The sequence below is a fragment of the Macadamia integrifolia genome, chromosome 4 (genome assembly GCF_013358625.1).
Source record: "Macadamia integrifolia cultivar HAES 741 chromosome 4, SCU_Mint_v3, whole genome shotgun sequence".
NCBI classification, from domain to species: Eukaryota; Viridiplantae; Streptophyta; class Magnoliopsida; order Proteales; family Proteaceae; genus Macadamia; species Macadamia integrifolia.
In genome coordinates, this window is record NC_056560.1 from 23,743,909 (window position 1) to 23,764,664 (window position 20,756).

At 38.7% G+C, this 20,756-nt stretch overlaps 1 protein-coding gene across 2 annotated transcripts; it reads left to right on the plus strand.

Moving 5' to 3' along the window:
• Positions 1–507: 507 nt before the first annotated feature.
• Positions 508–18,797, plus strand: LOC122076501. Of its 2 annotated transcripts, none has more exons than XM_042641811.1 (15): positions 508–796; positions 3,256–3,383; positions 3,652–3,723; positions 3,801–3,914; positions 9,120–9,188; positions 9,282–9,338; positions 10,391–10,444; positions 10,543–10,605; positions 10,733–10,795; positions 11,056–11,220; positions 11,303–11,458; positions 17,254–17,334; positions 17,480–17,541; positions 17,787–17,867; positions 18,513–18,797. In XM_042641811.1, exons 1-15 carry the CDS (start codon positions 634–636, stop codon positions 18,532–18,534), a joined length of 1,350 nt encoding a protein of 449 aa, XP_042497745.1. In that variant the 5' UTR covers positions 508–633; the 3' UTR covers positions 18,535–18,797. The 2 variants fall into 2 exon arrangements, 1 of the variants encoding a protein (XP_042497745.1); XR_006139496.1 differs by having other exon boundaries at positions 509–796; positions 17,787–17,921.
• The last annotated feature ends 1,959 nt before the right edge of the window (positions 18,798–20,756 follow it).

A 20,756-nucleotide genomic window follows, 5' to 3' on the forward strand; every position in this document is an offset into this window, starting at 1 on the left:
CCATCCAATGTTAGGTCTAAAATAGACGAGGGAGGATCGTGTGTTAAAGAAAATAATGGCCTCTATTACTATAAATATCAAGTTTCATTGTTAGTTGTTGGTGGTTGATTACTTTATTAGCGAGAAAGCATTGGAGAATGTGAACCTCAAAAATATTACATGTGGCCTAAGCTGTCACTTTGTCCCGCATATTACACGCGTCAACCGGCTTTCACTTTATACAGATTTATAAGACTCTTCTTGCTTTTGACACTTTACCTCCACGTGGCGGTATAATCCGAACACTACCACGAAAATAAGAAAGTCTTTTTTTTTTTCTTCTAAAAAATAAGTTTTGTGGACGGCCGAGCATGATGCACGGATATACTCACAACCGTTAGATTGAGGATGAAGGTCTACGGTGCACCCCTCAACACGACCCATGGCTGTGCGCATGCTCGTGCACTATACACGATCGTGGACAGAACCTCTCCTCCCAAAATTAAAATCTCTTTTTTCTCTTCACGTCTTGGTCTTCTCTTTCACATTTCCACGACTTTTTTTTTTTTTTGGTATAAGGATTTCCACGACCTGTGAAGAAGAACTGAAACAAAGAGAAACCAGAAACCCTTGAAGGAGCTCTGTTGGCCCGTAATGGCGCCTTTGAAGTTCCTAGTTTTATCGATATTCTTAGCCCTAATTTTCACCAAAACCACGGCCGATTCAGTCACTCACGATGAAAATATTGCATCAGATGTCTCAGATTCGTCTTTGAAGATCGAATTGGAGCAGGTCAAGGCGAAGATCTCTGTTCTAGGTTAGTTCATACCCTTTTCTCTGTTGTATTTCTTGATTCTTCGGTTTATCTGTTATTAACTTGTCTTTATCGGTTTTTTTTTTTTTTTTGATAGGCAACTTTTTGGTATTCGAAGTTTCTTTTTTCCTTAATTGGAAATAGTTTGTCTTGGTTGGTTTTGATGGTTTTTTTATTTTCTCGTTTGGGTATTCAAGTTTTCATTTTGATGGAATTTGAAGTTTCTGGGCGATTTTTTCAGTTGCATTTTAGCGTACCCCCTTTCTCCCCTTCTTTCTGTGTAGGAAGATTCAGTGATTTCGCTTTAGTTTTTCTTTGGAATGACTAAGATCTTTATTGTAGGGAAAAAAAAAAGATGCTGCACAAAGGATATATTTCTTTTCTTGTCTCTCCTTTTCGTTTTTGCCCTTCTCTTTTAAGTTGAGGAACTGTCTTGAATAGACAAGGCATATTCCCAAATAGAATTGTGCCTTCTGTATGAACGACGGATGGTCTCTATAAACAGAAACTAAGGCACCGTTTGATACCGTCAGCTGCTTCTGTGTCTAAAAACAGCAGGAAAGGCTTTTCACGTTTCCGGAAGCAAAAACGGATTTTTTGAGTTAGATAAACCTGTTTCTCGAAACTTTTTTTCAAGACATAATGCCACTAAAAACCCCAGTAGTATGATGCCCAAAAGGGAGAGGGTTCGGTTGCCTCATTTTAGGTTTAAATGGTTGGGAGATTTATCGGTTATAACAGCCTTTTTTTCTCTCAAATTCATTTCTAGAAACGGCGATTGTCAAAGTCGTTTATAGAATTGTAGATAAGCATAAATTTTGATTTATGTTTCTAGAAACGGTGAAACGGAACAACTTTATCAAACGCTTTTTAGATTGTTTTTCCGTTTCTGAGAACAAGAAAACACAGAAACGACAGAAACGGAACGTTGTCAAACGGTGCCAAAGTTTCTTTTAGAAATAAAAAGGGGGGGGAGGGCATTTTGGTTTGATTTGAGTTCAGATTTTGTGTATAAGGGGGGGCGGAGGGGAGTGTATGAGAAGCAAAAATGAATTCAGATTGTGTGTCTAACGGGGGGGGGGCAGTGTATGAGAAAAGGAGGCTAAAAAAGAGGAATGTCTGACTGATTTTGTTTGATTTGAGCTTCAGATTGTGCGCTATAAGTAAGAGGGGGGGGGAGGGGAGTGTGTGAGAAAAGGAAGAAAAATGAATTGTGACTGTTTTGTTTGATTTGAGTTCAGATTGTGAGTATAAGAAGGGGGGGTGTATGGGAAAAGGAAGGAAAAAAAAAGAGGAATTGTGACTGTTGGACGTTGTTAGTGGGAGAGGATTGGGTTATCTGCCTGTAGCCTTTTTAACTTGTACTTCATAGATGCGAAGCTGTTTTTGGAATAGGATAAAAAGTTATTTATTTGTCTTTGTTTCCCCCTCTGTGCCTTGGCATACACTTTGTCTTCCTAACTAAGAATAAGAGATTAAACTCTATGTTGGAAATTAGAGATTCATCATTTATCTTCGTACATGGAAAGCATCACCCTTTTCTCTTCCTTGGTTTGGTAAATAAAGGGCGTACCCATTGCATGAGGCTCCAGCCACTGTGGGGTCTGGGGACTGGGGAAGGTCAGGATGTATGCAGCTTCGCGGAGAGGCTGTTTCCTTGGGTGGGTGTGTGAGGGTCTATAAACCTATGTACAGTTTTCAGTCTGTCATATTGGTTATTTTAGTACGATTGCACTTGAAATTTTAGGGCCCTTAAAAAGAAAGAATTTTCCTGGATTTTTTCTGTTGCATTTTGGACCCCCCCTCTTTTCTATGTAGTAAGATTCAGAAACTTCACTTTATTAATTTTCTATGAAATGTTTAAGATCCTCTTCACTGTAGGACAAACAGATGCTTCACAACGGATAGTATTTTTTTTTTTTTCCAAAGGTTGTTCGAAACAGGCATTAAGGTTCTTTCAGGAAAAACATTTTTGGTTTATTTGAGTTCAGAATTGTGTACAGAAGGGATGAAAAATTGTAAGAGAAATAAAAAAAAAATAATGTACTTCTCGCTAAGGGGAGCTCTAAGGCAAGTCCAGTAGTTGGGCTGTGACTGGTACATTTTATTAGTGGGAAAGGTTGGGTTATCTGCAACTAGCCTTAGGCCTTTAGTGTTTCTGCGTAAACTTTATTCATGGATGCGAAACTGTGTTTTAAAGAGAACAAGGAATGGTTTATTTTTCTCTGTAGTCTGTTTCCCCTTCCCCCCTCCCTCTTGTCATATGCTTCATTTTCCCTTGTAAGGATTAGACTGTATTTTGCATGTAAGAGATGCATAAATATTTTGGCACGCAGGGAAATATATTTTAGTTATTTGTTGGGTAACAGCTTTCAGTCTGTCAAGTCGGTGCCTTCTGCTCTTCTGCCCACTGACAGTGATCTAATGATAATGTGGTCTCTTTTACCCTGTCTTTGTTGAAGAATCTAGCATTGAAGAGAAAACCCGAGAGTTGAAGAGCAAGGATGAGAGCATTGCTCAGATGGAGAAGACCATCCAAGAAAAGTCAGATGGCATTGTATCATTACAAAATGAGATACATTCGCTCCAGGTGATATTTCATACTTAGACTGAAATATTCTTGGCAAGTTTTTTCTTTTGGGGAGGGGTGGGGGTGTCTGTAATGGGTGGTCATTCAGTTTCACTTTTAGCAATTAACTAATATTTTAGTTTTGTAATTGGATAATGATTATTTAGTTCGTGCCTACGATGTTATGATTGATGATTCTATACTTTATGCCTGTGCATGAAAGGAATATTCTTTCGTTGCTTGATTTTAAAGTATTGACTAACTGTTGGATGATTTTCTTCTATTTCAGAAAAAAGGTACTGTAGATGTTGAGGAGCAGATGGGGAAAGCACATGCCTGGGCTGGTGAACTTGAGAAGCAGGTCAGTTATGGAAGAAAGAATGCTTTAGCAACTTCCAATAAATTATTTGATTACCTTGATTGTATTCTTCCATACAGGTTGAGAAGCTCAAAAGAGAACTCGAAGTGCAGAAAAAGAATAAAGATACCTTGGAAGCGCGAGCAAGTGAAGCTGAAAAGAAAATTGATGTACTGATTATGAAAATAGAACATGTAAGTAAATTGAACTGTTTGATTGCAGATACAGCTCTAATAACTAGGAAGTGCAGATTCTATGTGATTATATATCATACTTGAGGTGTTGCAGCTGCCAACATTTAACACTTCATTTTGACTCTCTATATTATATTCCAGCTTTAAGCAGGTCTGTACCATGATGTATTGCATAGGGAACTAGGAACTTTGTTTTCATCTTTTATTTCTCTTTCTTCTAATTTTGTTGTTCTGTTTATTTTGTCCAATGAACTTTTGTAATCTTTGGCAATGATGAGTTTATTATTTGGCGAGCAGAATGTAATAAAGTTCAAGGTTCTAAAAAGAATCTAGAACCAAAAAAATATGCTAACATTCCAGGATTGATGTAGGATCAATAGACACAGAATAGAGGATGATGGGGGAAATTAGACTAGTCAGTGTCTAACAATTAGATTTCAGAAATTGACAAAATAAGTTTAAACAGAATTCAGAATGATAGATCTGAATTTTCGAAGCTGAAAAATCCACCAGTAATATGAGATCAAGGTGAAGACCAAAAAGGAAAAGAGAATATAAGAGATCTGGAAAAGAAGAAGAATAAGAATAAGAAGAAAGGGTCAAATAGATAGCACCTGATTTGCACTAGAATGCAGAACTAGAAGAAGAAGAAGAAGAAGATAAGAAAGCAATAAGCCAGAAGGAGAGGCTTCACACACGTTTGCAGAGCTCAACAGCTCAAAAAGACTTGAAATAAACTCAACTCTATTCTTTCAAATCTTGTCTAATTGATTGGGGGTACATATAAATATACATACATATATATTTGAGAGGTCTAAAGTGCTCTTTATTTGGATGATGCCTCCCCCATCTCACTGGCAAAACAGAATATTTGAGATATATTGATGGTGTTCTGAACAAAAACCCATCCCTCTTTGCCAAGTGTTGTCACGATTCATTGCCAAACTCCATGGGCACCTAAGAGAACGGTGGATAAGCTTAGGTGAATATTGACGGATTGGTCTATTAAATTCAGCTTCTCTTGATGATTTCTTTACCCATATTTATATGGAGTTTCTGGGAAGCATTGACCATCATGGTAGTAAAATTGTCGTCAGGCTGTCCATGTGGCTCCCCCAATGAGGAACATAAGATACATGGTTGTGAAAAGTAACCAACATGTACCAATAGCTGTGAGTATGTAGATGTGCAAGCCATTGTTTCGTGGGCATAAACCAATTTCTTTACAAGTCCATTTGATACTGGTAGATAGTTGATGTAGGTGCACAACCGTGGACCGATCCAAACCCATGTGGGTATCCAGATGAAAGATGAACTGGATACAATTTGGGATCCGACTTTTTAGAATCTTTTAGGATTTTATTTACTTATATTTTGGGATTAACATGAAATCTTTTATTTTGTTTGCTTAAGTCGGAGATAGGTAGTAGGATTTAGTTTCCAAATAGTTTCTAATTAATTTAAGTTTCCAAATTAGAGTAGGTTTCCTTTCATGTTAGCTTTTCTTTTATTATTTATACCAATGTAACCGATTGAGATTTTAGGTTTTGAAGGATGAAATTTATTGAATTGTTTTGGTACCGGATGGGTACTTGACAAGGTTGTGAGACCATTCTCCTTCCCCTCCTTTCGTGCTTCTCTTTCTCTCTCTTCTTCTTTCTAATCCTTTCTTATTTTTACTGTTTATTTTTCCTTTCTTCGCTGGTTTTGTTGACTGGAGGTTGAAGACACCCAAAACCTAGAACATGAGATTTGTTTACAAACCCCTATTTTTTTTATTCCAAAGATTTGCCACTTGTTCTTGAATGTGAGTTATCTGTTATACTTGTGGGCCTGTAACCGGTCTGATTCTGGTTTTGGAACCCGGATCCACATCAAGTGGTATAAGAGTGAATTTCCTACGATTTCCGAAATCTTTTACTCCGTTGGTCCGTTTGGAATCGGAACCTAAATTGATTACCCATTTGAAAAATCTTGTGGAGCAATATACAGATATAAGATATTGGATCAGAATTTTGAGAGTACCAACCACTTGTGTGACTTACTGTCATCTTTGAAAATCAGATGACAATTGGTCTAGAAGATTGCCTTTAAGAAGAAGAGTGTTTGGGTGGATTGGGTTTATTCGGGTCTCCTTCGATCTGACTCTATTTGGACTGCTCTTGTTTTATCTGATGCTCCCTAGGTTTCGCGCAAGATGTTATCCGTTTGATCTCTAATGGTGGGGGCTATCACTTCCAAGATTGTATCAGATCTTCAACCTCTCTTTGGCTTGATCATTGGCATACTCTTGGTATCCTCTTCCATCAAGTTCCGGCTAGAGCTATATATAACATTGGTCTATCAAAAGCTTCTACGGTCTCTGACAGTATCAGTGACGGTTCTTGGGCCCTCTTGAGTTCCTCTCCTCTGTTGCTTGCTTGCATTTGGAATACCTTGCCTCCTATTGGACCTAATGGTAGAAATGACACTATATTGGGGTCTCCTATCACTTCCGGAGTTTTCAGTTCTAAAGCTGCTCAGGACTTCATCAGACCCCGGGGAGCTCCTACTCTTTGGAATAAGATTATCTAGTTTAGGCACCACATCCTTCAGCACAATTTCACTACTTGGAGAGCTCTCTCTCAGTGTGTCCCCACCCAGTCCTTCCTCATTCATTGCCAGAGCCTGGTCTCCCCAACCTGCACACTTTGTTGGAATGGTATAGAGGACACTGACCATCTGATGTAGATCCACACTTTGGACTGGGCTATCGCAGGAGGAACCCAGCCCAAGAAGTGTTAGTCGATCTCCACTTAAATGGGGATTTTAATTGTTATTAATAAGGGCGCATTGGGCCTATCGACTTAGTCACTTAGGGGTTAAGTTATTATGAATTAATAAAGGCCCATGGGGCCCATTGATTTCAATGTAATCAGCGCGTTAGTGGCTATTAGTTAATTACCTATTCCAATTAGGTTTCTAGTCTAGTCCTAGTAGGAGTACAACTTTTAGTTCTAATGTGACTGCTATTAGCTAGCTTCTGCCCTCTGTTTATAGAGGAGCTCTTGTACTCTTATTTCTCAGATTTGAAAAAAGAATTATAGAAGTCAATTGTTTAAAACAGCCGAGATAGCTGTGGGTGAGAAGCCCGGGCCGAGATAGCCACCCCACCCACACCCTCTTGCTGCCTTCTTAATTTTCAGATGGTTATTTGCTTTTATGTTTACTGTTACTGAAGAATCAGATCTGATAAACTCATCAAATCCCAGGATCGATCAGCCAAGAATACCCATTCTTGAACCAATTGATCTCCCTCAATATCATCTACACCTAATCTGATCTGCAATCCCTTTTAGGGTCGTTTTCTGTTCTCCAAGGGGACCACTCAATCGTCATCTGAAGGGTAGCTGAGGGCAGTAGCTGTGGTTCTTGAAAGTCTTCTACTTTTCTCTCTCTACAGGCCAGATATCAAGAAAGTCCATATCTTTCTCATCAGCCGGCAGATTGCTTCCATTTTTGGAGGTTTTGTTCTCCATACACAGGTCTACCATCGACCTGAATTGCAGCCCATTCTGAGCAGCCTAGCTCCAGCCGCAGGTAACCCCTTAAAACCCTAACCTCATGCTTTCTCCTTCCTGGGGTTTGGTTCTTTCTTGTTGGGGTTTGTCATTAAGTTATTCTCTGTTTTTTAATTACTTCCTGGGGTCTTTTTCTGGTAGTGTTCTGTCTCTATCGCTTTAATTTGTCAAGTTAATTCAAGAGTCATATTTTTCTCGGTTTGGAGTTGTAATCTGTTGGGGGCAGTTACTTGTAACCTACTTCTACATTACCACCTCTTCTCTGATTGCCCCTTTTTCTCTTCTATCTGGAAAAGGGTTCTGAAAAAATGCTGGCCTAGGAGTCGTCGAATTCTCCCCTTTCAATGGGAGTGGATTTGGGTTGATATGACCTTTGGAGGCTCCTCTATTTGTGATGTTGTGGGTAAACTTGCTTTCAATGCCTCCATCAATCAAATTTGGATGGAGGAAACATCAAGAAATGGACCTCCAACTCTCAGCCTCTACAAAAGATTTGGGATTCCATTCCCTTTGACATTAAAGGAAATTTTTTTGTGATCGCTACTTCTTGTACTGATTCCTCAAGGAACAAACATATTGTTTTCTCCCGAGGACTTCCTCTCTCTTGTCTCCAAGCCACTCCTAATGAATTATATTATTCACCAAAAAAAAAAAATGCAGTTTAAGGTTCTAGAAGGAATCTGAAATCAGCAGCAACAACAAAAAGTCGCTAACAGTCCAGAATTGGTTTAGGATCAATAGACACAATATCTGGACAGAATAGAGGTATGATAGGGGAAATCAGACCCTCTGAAATCTCAAAAATTGATTAAATAAGTTTAAACAGAATTCAGAGTGATAGATCTGAATTTCGGAAGATGGAAAATCAACCAGAAATATGAGATCAATGTGAAGACTAGAAAGGAACAGAGAGAATACAAGAAATCACAGGAAGAAGTAGAAGTATTGAAGAGATAGCACCTGATTTGCAGTATATAGTTCCGAACTAGAAGAAGAAGAGAAGAATATAGAGATTTACAGTATATAGTTCCGAACTAGAAGAAGAAGAAGAGAAGAAGATAGAAGTAGGCCGGTGGAAGAGGCTTTAACCACATTTTCAGAGCTCAACAGCTTGAAAAATCCTGAAAGAAACTCAATTCCATTTAATAAAATTTAGTTTAACTGAGAAAGGGGGGGGGGATTACACATATATACATATATTATCTTCTAAATTTCCTAAACTAACTCATAAATGACTTTTCACTCTAGCACTGACTTAATTAAGTAGGTCAAAACAAAACTCGATACTAACTAGTTTTTCTAATTTAACTCAAACAATAATAACTTAGAAATTAAGATATGTTTTACCATATTCTCGTGTCCATACCTCAAACCCATCTTACAGGCATATAAATTAGGCTGGTTATGATAAAAACCAAGAAAATAAATGGTCCAACCTATAATATAAATATCCAAAGCTTGATTTCTTGGACAGCCACAAGTTCCTTGTGGGCCTCTCAAGCTTGTGCCTAGTCCTACATACGGGATCATAATCTAACGAAACAACATCAGAATGGTTTCATTCATAAATTTTGTTGACACGATTGAATGATGTAGTCCAATTGATTGATTGCCCTTATGCCCACCTCTTATGTCCCTTCTGCAGCTCCAGAAGATTAATGATGAACAGAAGATTGGAATTCGCAAAACTGAACGTGCTCTACTAGTTGCTGAGGTGTTTAACAAACATTTTATTGGCTATAACTTCTATATCTTAATATGTTAGATGGTGGTGTTGATAGTGTAAATTCAACTGTGATTTCTTCAGGAGGAGATGATGAAGGCAAAGTTGGAGGCCAATTTGAAGATTAAAGAGTTGATGCAGGTAAGACCCGACGTGCAGCTGCTTTGTTTTTTTGCTTTTCCTATTTCTGCTTCTTTGTAAGATTTGTAGTATCCTTGCCTTTATAAAGTTGGCTTTGATATTATTACAATTACAAATATATAAATGCAGTAGCATCAACAATTCCTGACTTATTGATCTCTGCAGTGTGCTACTTCTTACACCAGTGAAAAGCGAATATGTGATTGGATTGTGTTTAGTGAAAAGGTTCATTGTCACTGTGGATCCAAATGATCATATTATATTTAATATTGGAAATTGGTAAACAAATTGTGTCATATGAATAGTTTCCTGTACTTTCTAAATTAAGGTACTGGAAGTGGCATGCAAAAAATATGATCACTATTGGTATTGGATGGAGGATGAATGGCGAGGCTAGAGTCCTTCTGCACCTTTGAATCTGGATTTCTGAATGGGAGCATTTTTATATCATTTGAGGAATGGTCTTCCACTTGACTACCTTATTGCTTTTGTGCAGCTATGATAGAGAAAAATGCTGTCTCAAAACTTTAGTCTTATTGCATGTAAAACTCCACTGAGCTGATTCATGTTTGAACGGAAGGTGCAGAGTTTAAAGATCTGTATCCACGTTTGGATTGGCCCCATCTGATCTCGATCCTGATTGGGCTTGATGTGCCGGTCCGATCCCTGTCCTGTCAGATCTCCTCAACTCAGGTTGTGCAAGACAACTAATAAAAAAGGAAATATAAAACAAATGTGGGGTGGGGCAGGACCAAAACTTTCGCACCTGTAAGGGGATAGAGAAAATCATAAATCAAAGTAGGAAGTGAACCATACCCTAAAGGAGAACTTAGAGAAAACCCTAAATCATGTATGGTGGAAGCCACTCTCTCTTGCCCATGTGCTTATCTAATGTGGGTGCTTCATGCCTTCGTTAGTCTTATATTTTGGACTGTCTGAATCTAGAAATGGTTAGCTTTATTATATGTGCATGACGTTAGCTGCAGTAAGTGCCTGGCTGATTTTTATTGGTTGGAAGATTAATAAGCTTGATATTTGGGATTCATGATCAGGTTAGTGGTGCATGGCTTCCCCCTTGGCTTGAAGGTCATTTAGTTCATTTTCAGGTGAATTTATGCAGCTTTGGTATATTTATTACAAGGTTATTGCTTGTGACTATAATTAAGACTACATAATTATTTTTTACCATCTTTCGATATTGCAGTCTGTTGTGGCAGAACATTGGAATAAGCATGGGAAACCAGCAATGGACACTGTGGTCAAAAAGGTGTTTTTCTTGAGTTGCATCCAGTCTTAGCTGAAATTTTCAAGCTTATGGGCCACATCTTGGAGATGTCTTTGTGGATAAATACGAATAATTAATTAGATATGTTTATCAAATCAAATTTTTGTAGGCATTGGAGAAAAATACTCAAGCTCAGAAGTGGGCTGAACCCCATATTGAAACAGTTAAAAGTGTAAGTTAATTATTTCTAATTCCTGTCCACATTTTTTTCATATACATATTTTATTTTGTCATTTTTGTTTATTCATGAGAGTCACTTTCTTCAGATGCTAGTGTAAGGAATTCTCCATGTTTATGTATTTATTTATTTTGATTGATATATATGAGGCATTCAATCATGGTTACTACAAATTCCTTATAATTTAGGGTTTTTAATGTGTTGTAATTTTGACTTGATGTTTCCATTCTGGTTCTTCATTCTGCTCTTTGAAGAGATGGATCCCAACTTTGAAGGAACAATGGTTGACAGTTACAACACATGCTGAACCACACATCCAATTAGTAACTAAGAGAGGCATTGAGTTCTGTGAGACATCTAAAAGCGCCATTGCACCATATGTCGTTAAAGTACAAGAATTTGCTGATCCTTACTTCCAGGTATTTATTGTGTTCTTAATATTCTCATTTGTGTGTTTTCTCTGCAAAAAGTATCCATGAAGACAGTTTCATGATTTGGCAGGAAACCAAGAAGTTTACCAAGCCATACATCGATCAGGTTGCCACTGCAGCAAAACCTCATGTTGATAAAGCACGTGTTACCTTGAAACCATATACAAAAAAGGTAGTTCACAGTTATGGAAAATTTCTTGAGTCAGCATCCACTCACCACCGCCAGGTATCATTTTCTTGAATTTTGTGGTCTGTTTGTAACAAATTTATTTTTACTAGTATTTGTCCTTCCATTTTTCCAAAAATAATGAAGCAAAAGGCTTCATCGTCATTTATGTTGAGCCATATGTCCTTTTGAGTGTTGAGTGCCTTTGTTGGTGAACCATTTTTGGTGCCTTCTTGAAAGGGTTATGAGTAATTTCGTGAAATTTTACTTTGTTCAAAGAAAATACAAAAAAATGCTAAGAGGACCTTGTGTTGCTCTTCAAGGGAACTTTATCAGACTCAACTTGGATAGTGTGCACCAGTCAGTACTTACATTGCTAGTGTCTGCTTTGCATTCAAAGGAGAGGTTTTGCATCCAAGTCCTTGTGGTTGCACCCCAGTGGTGAAAACGCACTTATTTAGTCTGTGTATTGCTGTCTTCTCATCAGTGTGCACTGTTGCTTCTTGTCTATTGGATATCTAATTTCTCAAATTTTGTCGCTGATTCATTAGCTATACATGCTGAAGATTTTGATGTACATGGAAACTTGTCCTGTACTATAGTAACAGTTATGCTTATCTTCATGAACCTGGTTTCTTGTGCATTCTCTACTTATTGGCAAAGTTTGATCTTGTTCTGTCAGAAAAAATGAAATAAAATAACGAATAAGAAACTCATCTACTCTCATGTTGACTCTTACTTGAATAGTTAGTATAAAAGGGCCATTACCTAGTGCTGGTCCCGCCTATAAGAGGGTTTTGGGAGGGGTGAGTTTGGAGTCAGTCCTAACCTTTGGCAATTTTTGCACAAAGTGGCTGCCCTCAAGACTCGAACCCAGACATTTCCCTGGCAGCCGAACCATTTACCATTGCTCTAAGCTATGGCTCCTTACTTGAATTATAAGTATAGTGTTAATTTTTGGGGAAAACTGACTTGTGTCTTACTAACACCAGCCCCTCTCTATTTATGATAGAATAAGAGAGTACAATTATAGTAATGCCCCCAAGGACAAATCTACCTTTATACCTATATTACAATACTCCCCCCTCAAGTTGGTGCATAGATTTCACACATTCTCAACGTGCACAAAATAGAATGAAAAACCTTACTACTAAGACCTTTTGTAAAGACATCAACTAACTGGTCACTAGACTTAACAAAAGGTTTACAAATACGACCCTACTCCAGCTTATCCTTTATGAAATGGCAATTGGTCTCCTACATGTTTTGTGCGATCATGCTGAACTGGATTATGAGAAATATTAATAGCGGACTTACTGTGACAATACAACATCATCGGCGCTTGAACAAACAAACCTGAATCATGAAGAAGACTTTAAAGCCACAATAATGCACAAATATGATGCGCCGTGGCTCTAAACTTACCCTTTGCATTAGACCTTGCAACCACAACCTATTTCTTTTTGCACCAAGTGATGAAATTGTCACCAACAAAGAAGCTATAGTAACCTGATGTGGACCGTCAATCCGCATCTGTAAATGCATCCACACGCATGTGATCATGAGGTGAAAAAAGAACACCTTTCCTCGGAATTGACTTCAAGTACAGTAGATTACAGAATATTGCCTCCATGTGGGAAGAATATGGACCGTTCATAAACTGGATTACCAAACTTACTGCATAGTCTATGTCTGGTCGAGTATGAGATAGGTAAATGAGTCTCCCAACTAACCGCTGATATATGCCTTTATCAACAGGCTCACCATCCTTATTCTTTAGATGTGCATTAACCTCGTGATGGGTGTCTGCAGGTTTGTAACCTAACAGTTTTGTCTCCGAAAGAAGATTTAGAGTATACTTGTATTAAGAGAGAAATATACATCTAGTAGATTAAGCCACTTCAATGCAAGTATCGCAACTTCCCCAGATCTTTAATCTTAAACTACTTGCCTAAGTAGGCCTTCAGTCTAGCTATTTTAGTAGGGTCATTCAAGTGACAACAATGTCATCGACATATACAATGAGGATAGTAATGTGATCACTAGAACGCTTGATAAACAAAATGTGATCAACATTACTTTGTTTATATCTCACTGACACCATAGCTTTGTGAAAACAACCAAACCAAGCTGTTGGAGATTGTTTCAGCCCATGCAATTTGAGTTTCAGTTTGCACTCTTTTCCTTGAGTATGCAAGAGGAATCGGGAGGGATATCAATGTAAACTTCCTCCTCAAGCTCACCATGAAGGAAGGCATTCTTGATATCAAGTTGTTGCAGCTCCCAACCTAAGTTGACCACGCAGTAAAGGGTAACTTTAATGGTATTTATCTTGGCAACCAAGGCAAAAGTCTCTTGGTAATCAATGCCATAAGTCTGCGTGAATCATTTGGCAACCAGTCTGGCTTTGTACCTATCCAAAATTTCATCAATCTTTTGTTTAACAATGAACACCTACTTGTAACTTCTTTTTTTTTTTTTTTTGTGCGGTGGAAGATATACCAGATCTCACGTGTCATTCTTTCCAAGTGCCCTCATTTTTTCAATCATGACATCCTTCCATCATGAATCTGCAAAAGTCTCCTGCCAATTCTGAGGAATAGAATTAAGAGACGAAGAAGACAAATGCTCAATAGGAAGGTGAAAGAGAACTGTATGACACGACATGAGAAATAGGGTGTTGTGTGCAAGTCCTATTTCCCTTATGAGCAGCAATAGGTAAATCAAAAGAAGGATCGCTATCACTAGGAGGGGGCAAGCAATCACCAGACAAAGTGTTGGATCCTTGATCAGAGGGAAGCAATTGGACAGGCACAATGATAGTGGTGGTGTCAACTTTCTTCGAGAATAAACTTGTAATGGTCTCGTATCCCCCTAAACAAAAAGCTCAATCTCAAGTCTCAACTAAATTGTCTTTCATCCCCTTCTCAACCAAACACTCCTAAAACATCCTACTAAAATCAAGAGGAACCACCGAGGGCATATCTTCCCTTACAACAACATACTCCCCCTGAAGAGGTGTCAACAGAGGATAATAGGCCTCTGTCACATGAAACACAACATTCATTGTTACCAATACACGAGGAGGAGGAGGATGATAATATTGATGGCCTTTTTGTGTAGCTGAGTACATGATAAAAATGTACCGAAGACCTTACAGATCAAGCTTCCCATATAGATGATGGTTGTGAGCAAAACAAACACAACCAAAAACCTTGGGAGGAACAACAAAGGAGGAAGAACTAGTGAGAACCTCAACAAGACAATGAGACTCCTTTATCTTGGACGGTATCCTGTTGATCAGATACTGAGTCTGAACCATTTTATGAAATAGCGGAAAATTGTGGAAAACTTCATTCTTATGGTGCAACAGATATATCCAACTGAACCGGGTATGACAAACAATAAATGTAGCGAACTAGCGATAACTGGATAGAAATACACAATGGGAAGGGCCCCACACATCATAATGGATCAATGAAAAGGGAACCAAACCTTTATTATTTGAACAGTTGAACTTGAATAAACACTTTTAGTTTGTTTGGAAAAAATGAAAAAACACACGCGTCATAGAAAAAATCATTCGGATTACACCGTTTAAATAAACTAGGAAAAACTTTAGCTAATGTGCCAACGGAGGGTGTCCCAAACGCTGATGCCATTGATATAACTCGAACATTGCAGAAGAAGAATCTGTGTGATGAGCTTGAGTACGAAGAGCAAAGATGAACCACTGTCAAGCAAGTAGAGATCACTATGCACTTTACCATTGCCGATTGTTGCCTCCGTCACCAAGTTCTGGAAGTGAAGGAAAGAAGGTGACTTCGTAATTCAAATCCCTAGTAATGCTACTAGTAGTTAGAAGGTAAGTAGAAAAATTGGGTACATGTAACACTTCTAATAAAGATGACAAGGAAGAACCCTGAATAGCCCCCCTTTCTCGAGATAGAGGATAGGGAACCATCAGCCACCTGAACTTTGTCTTTACCTGAAGACAGAGAGTGTTGAAAAAAATAACTCGAAGGCCCAGTCATCTGGTCAGTTGCACTGGAATCAACTATCCAAGGAATGGACACAATAGAGGCACATTGACCCGCAGAAGGAATACCTGAATTGGCAGAGTGGGGCACAGATTTAAATGATATAGAGACAGAAGATGATGAGGGAGCTGATGAGGGCTCTAACTTGGTCATCGGACGACACAAAATCAAGAGCTTATCCTCTGATAAAGAGGCATCAGTGGGGACAACATCCAAAGTCTCGGTATGGTGCATGGGACCGATTTGATTTACCAAGACCACATGTATGAGAATTGGTAGGCCACACATGGAGCTTCAAGTAGTAACCTTTAGTTTGACATTCCTTACCACAATACTCACACTTCACCTGTTCCTTCTCTGTAATAGAACGATAACCTGAACATGTAGAACCACCACGGGAGCGAGATCCAGAACCAGACAGATCCTGTACCAAAGTATAAGGCTGATTGTTCCTATGATATAGGTTGTAGCATGGTGGTACGACAACTATTTTCAGACTGAATCATGGAATACACTTGCTCCAATGATGGAAAGGGGTCATGGGTAACAGCATGTGCATGAATCAGATCGAATTCAAATTTTAGACCAGTCAAGAAATCATACACTCGGAGCTTGTCTTCGCACTTCTTAGAGTTTGTAGCATCAGTGGAACAAAGTTCCTGGAAATCCTCATAAAAATCCAGCTCTTGCCACATACCTCACAACTCAGATTAATACTGAGAATGTCGTCTCCTTTTGCTTTGTTTCATGGATTTTCTTTCTCAGTTCATAGATGTATGCATCATTTCCCACCTGGGAATAGGTATCCTTGGCAGCCTTCCTGTCCTTGGTGGCAATATCCAGCAAAAGATAACCCAATGCAATATTAGGGTTCATCGAATGGCAATACAGACATAACAGGGAGTTGTCTGAACTCCATTTTCTATGTGATGGACCGGTAGTTGTATTAGGTTTTTGGGCACCCTTGGAATCATTTTCACTGTACATTGAAAGCTCCAACTCAATCTAGGCAAAAAACCAGGTTAAGGGGGTGTTCTGTAGGATTTGAATCAAGAATGAACCCACATGGAGTCTTAAGAGATGTATCGATGCATAGTATCGCACCATATTGGCCTATATGGTGTGATTCAGTAACCCTTACAAAAAAAGAGATGTATCTCACAATATCATATCAATACCCACCGATATCGATACGTGTCGGCTGATACAATACGGTGGGATACTTTAAACTTGTTTATAACACATCCCAACACTTTGACTTTCTTTAGGGGGTACTCATCCCCACACTTGTTATTGGATCGGATCGGTGAGTATCGGCTGGATCGGAAGGGTATCAGCCTTGACCGATCCCCGATCCTGACCTTTCTGATCCCGATACATATGTATGGTCCAAGGGTAAAATCATAATAAAAACTGATTAAAAAAAAAACAGTTGTGGATCTGTCCGACATGGTCTGATCCAGGCCGATCTGGATTGGTATCAACCTTGACCCATCCCATGACCGTTCCCGAGTTTTGGAACCTTCCTTGCTACCGAATGAAGCTTGTCTGGTTTTCCTGTTTCAGAATGGAACTCTGAGCTGGGCTTGAACAGTTTGCACACAAATATATACGTTTATGCATGGAATTACATTAATCTGAATTGAGAACAATATTGGTCATAATTTTAGATATAAAGTAGTTTTTTTTCTTTTTTATCTGATTATATTAGAAATATACAATTCAATTTTGGCATCTTTTATTTGAGATTGATTACCTCCCCCCCCCCCTCCTGCGATGGCAGCAACTCATAGTATTTTTTCTGGTTTTGACAAGGTTCAAGATTCTGTACGGGAAACACTGAAAAAGCATGAAATAACGAGCCCTCTTGCAACTAAAGAGCTAGTGTGGTTTGCGGTGGGTATTTATATCAAATACACACTACACTCTGTCTTGTGGATGCTTCCCCCCACCCCCTCTTTTTTTTCCCCTGGGCATAAGTATTCATGCACTTGCATACTAGTTTATTATCTGACATGCCTGCTGTACTTAATTGTTGTAGGCGTCTGCTTTACTGGCTCTTCCAATAATAATCCTAACTAGACTGCTTTCAGCCACTTTCTGGTATGTTTTGTTTTTTATTCTACTTTTTTTCTTAAATATTTATTCCTCAATTGTTTATTCCTTAAATCTCACATATAGGCGCTCCAGGAAACACACACACACTCTCTCTCTCTCTCTCTCTCCCTTTTTATTTTTTATTTTTTGTAGGGAAGGAGGGGCTGGGCTGGTCCTTTTCCTTTTTTATTGATGTTTTGATTTCTTGACTTCTGTTTGAGCATTTTCTACTTTTTGGTTAACCTTTGCAGTGGGAAAGCAAAGAAACCTGCTCGGAATGCCCATACTACTAGCCACGCACGCCGGAGACCTAAACGGGGGCATTCTGACAGGTAGAGTGCCATGGATATTTGGATGTAGATTCTTTGTTGCATATCAAATTCAAGGTACATTTATTGTCTACTTGATTTGAAACAGCGCTAGTTTTATGGCATCAAACAACTTTCATGTTGTTGGTATTTCTTTAGTTCTTGTTTCATGTACATTATTTTGAACATAAAATCAATGGGTGAATCCTTTCTTAGAGATGTTTACACGACTTTAATGTAGTTGGAAAGGATAACAAAAAGTGTTCTTGTGATGTATGTGATTATCAATTCTCGTTTATTTATGCTGGGATGAATCCGAACCAGCAATTATTTAGTTAACCGTTGTTATATCTGCTGCTGATTATGAAGAAAGTGACTGTATAAATGAAAACAGAGTTCTATCACCCAGATTGGAATTTCTTGGTATTCATGTTGGTTTTCTTTTCTTATGCCCTCTCTCCGCCTCTTGATATATAAATTCTTAGTGTGGATCTTGTAGTTGCTAGATGTCTATCCATGGTTTTACCTCATGATTTCTTTTCTTCAAATTGACCATTTAAGCAAGAAAACATTGAAATCATTAGTGACTCGATATAGAAGTGTAAACAATATATTTTTATTACTCATCTCCTTTTTTTTTTTTTCCTCCTTACTCTTCCTCAACGTCAGCTTAGTGGCAGAAAGGGCATAGCTTCTGTACTGGTGAAATACTTCCATTCCATTGGAACCTTGAGGGTTGCTTGGTCAAAAACTCTTGGAGGATAGTTTAGTGTTGAAAGATGTATGACTTGTATAATGTAGAAAAAATATGAAGACTGGGGGAAGGGAGGAAATTTTGTTCTCTTTTATATATATATCTTGATAACTGCCGTAACATATTTAATCTGCCTTTGAGATTTGTTGTAGCCTTGAAATTGGTTTAAGTTAATTTTTCAGACGAGCTCCATTAGTGAAGTTTTTATGAACATTGTTAATATTGGTTAGTTTTAATGCTCTTCAAACCATCGACCCCCCCCCCCCCCCCCCCCCCAACAAGAAAAAAAAAAAAAGAATCTCACTTTTTCCCCCTGCAATAATTGGATTTGATTTTTGTTGTCATATTGAAACAAAAACCAAAGCAAAGGTGAAATATGTACTGTTTGAGCTGTCATTGCGGATTTAGATGATTTCTTCCAGTGCTGGAGGTAGCCCAGTTTATATCCAGCAGCTGGAAGTCCCCTGGGGTGCACGTTCAGGTGTTGGGCTCTATCCATGATGTTCCCAACTGTCGGATGTGGCTGGGCTTTTACGCATTGGAGAGGATCAGAAGCCGTACATGGGTTATTGCTTGTGAAGAGGACGACCATAAATTTATTACAAAGGTTATAGTTAAGCCCAAAATAAGTCAAAAGGAAACCTATTCACCGTCTATTCATCATGGCCCATCGACACCACACGATATGGGTGGGAAGAAATATGGAGAGAGGGGTGTCACATCAAGACCCTCTCTTATCTTTGTTACAAACCTTGATAGAAAAGTATTGAAACTTGGCACAACTTGATTGCATTTCAAGTTTTCAGACAACCCAAAGGCCACAAAACATGCTTGGAGACCCAAAGGAACGAAATCTACCATCCTTTCATTCTTTGTCAATGCCTCTGTTGATTTGAATCTCATCTTGAAACATTGCTTGGAGACCCTGGAGAAGACCTCTGGCATGTTACTCGACCTCTTCTCTAAAGCATAATCAAATACCACAAAAGTGAGCCTGCTTAGATGGATGATAATGGAAGCCCAACCGGTCACATGTAGAAGAGTAAAAGTCAGCAGCAACAATAGTCAATGCTGATCCAAACCCTTTTCTATCAGATAGAATGATTAATGGTTCATGAAGGACGAATCAAAAAAATTATACGGTCGATGGAATGAATCATGAAAGCCGGAGAAGAAGCAGATAACAAGAGTCGAGTAAAACCTTTCAGTTAATAATGCTAATCTATGACGTTAAGCAAAGGATATGGTATTGCACGGAATTGTACGAGATCGGAATTGCAGACGATTTTTTCCCCAAAATATCTCTCCATATTTTTTTAGTGAACAAACACTAAAAAAATAAGTGATCCCTATTCTCTAGGTTTTTGAGATGCAAAAGGAAGAGCTTTAAGCCGAGTTAAGACAAGATAGACTTTGACCAGAAAAAAACCCAGCAATATGATGTTCTTTCTTCTGTTGGGGAGTAGCTGCTAACAAAGAGGAAGAGTGAGTTTACGTTACTACTACTCATTTGTCCGCCCAATAGGTGTAATAGAGAGCCACCAAGACCTCGCGATTTCTTAACGGATTCTTCTTTGTGGGGAGACCATCCACCAAACAATGCCAAGTAGCTGCCGAATGCCAAGAAATACAATTGGGGAGCTATATTGCCTCCACCCAATACACCTCTAGCGATGGCACTCTCACAATATTCTGGGTTGATTTCGTAGAGAGTGATCCAGGCGAGTAGGTCGTCTACATGATAAAATCATCACTCGACTCGGCGTATCTTTGTTACCACCAAAGTTTCAACCAAGCCAATATCTGATGAAATGGGGGGCCCATGATCCCAATTACCATCAATCAGAATGGTATGTACCAATGCCTATTATCCTACGTCATATTTGATTTGATCCCCATATCTATTGAGGATAACCCATGTAAAATGCAAAGGATCAAGCCACAGAAAAGAAGAAACTCCATCCCTATAATATGGTGGATGAAAGGTTCCACACGCTCCAGATACTTCAACATCCATCGTCAGACCTAAGAGGAGTTTTGAATTGGATGTACGGTTCAAATGGAATCCATTTTCAGGTATCCATGTTGAGTCCATTTAACCCTAAAGAGAATTCTTTTTTTGATGAACCGAATGGTTAGGAGGTTAGCTACTCTCGTCC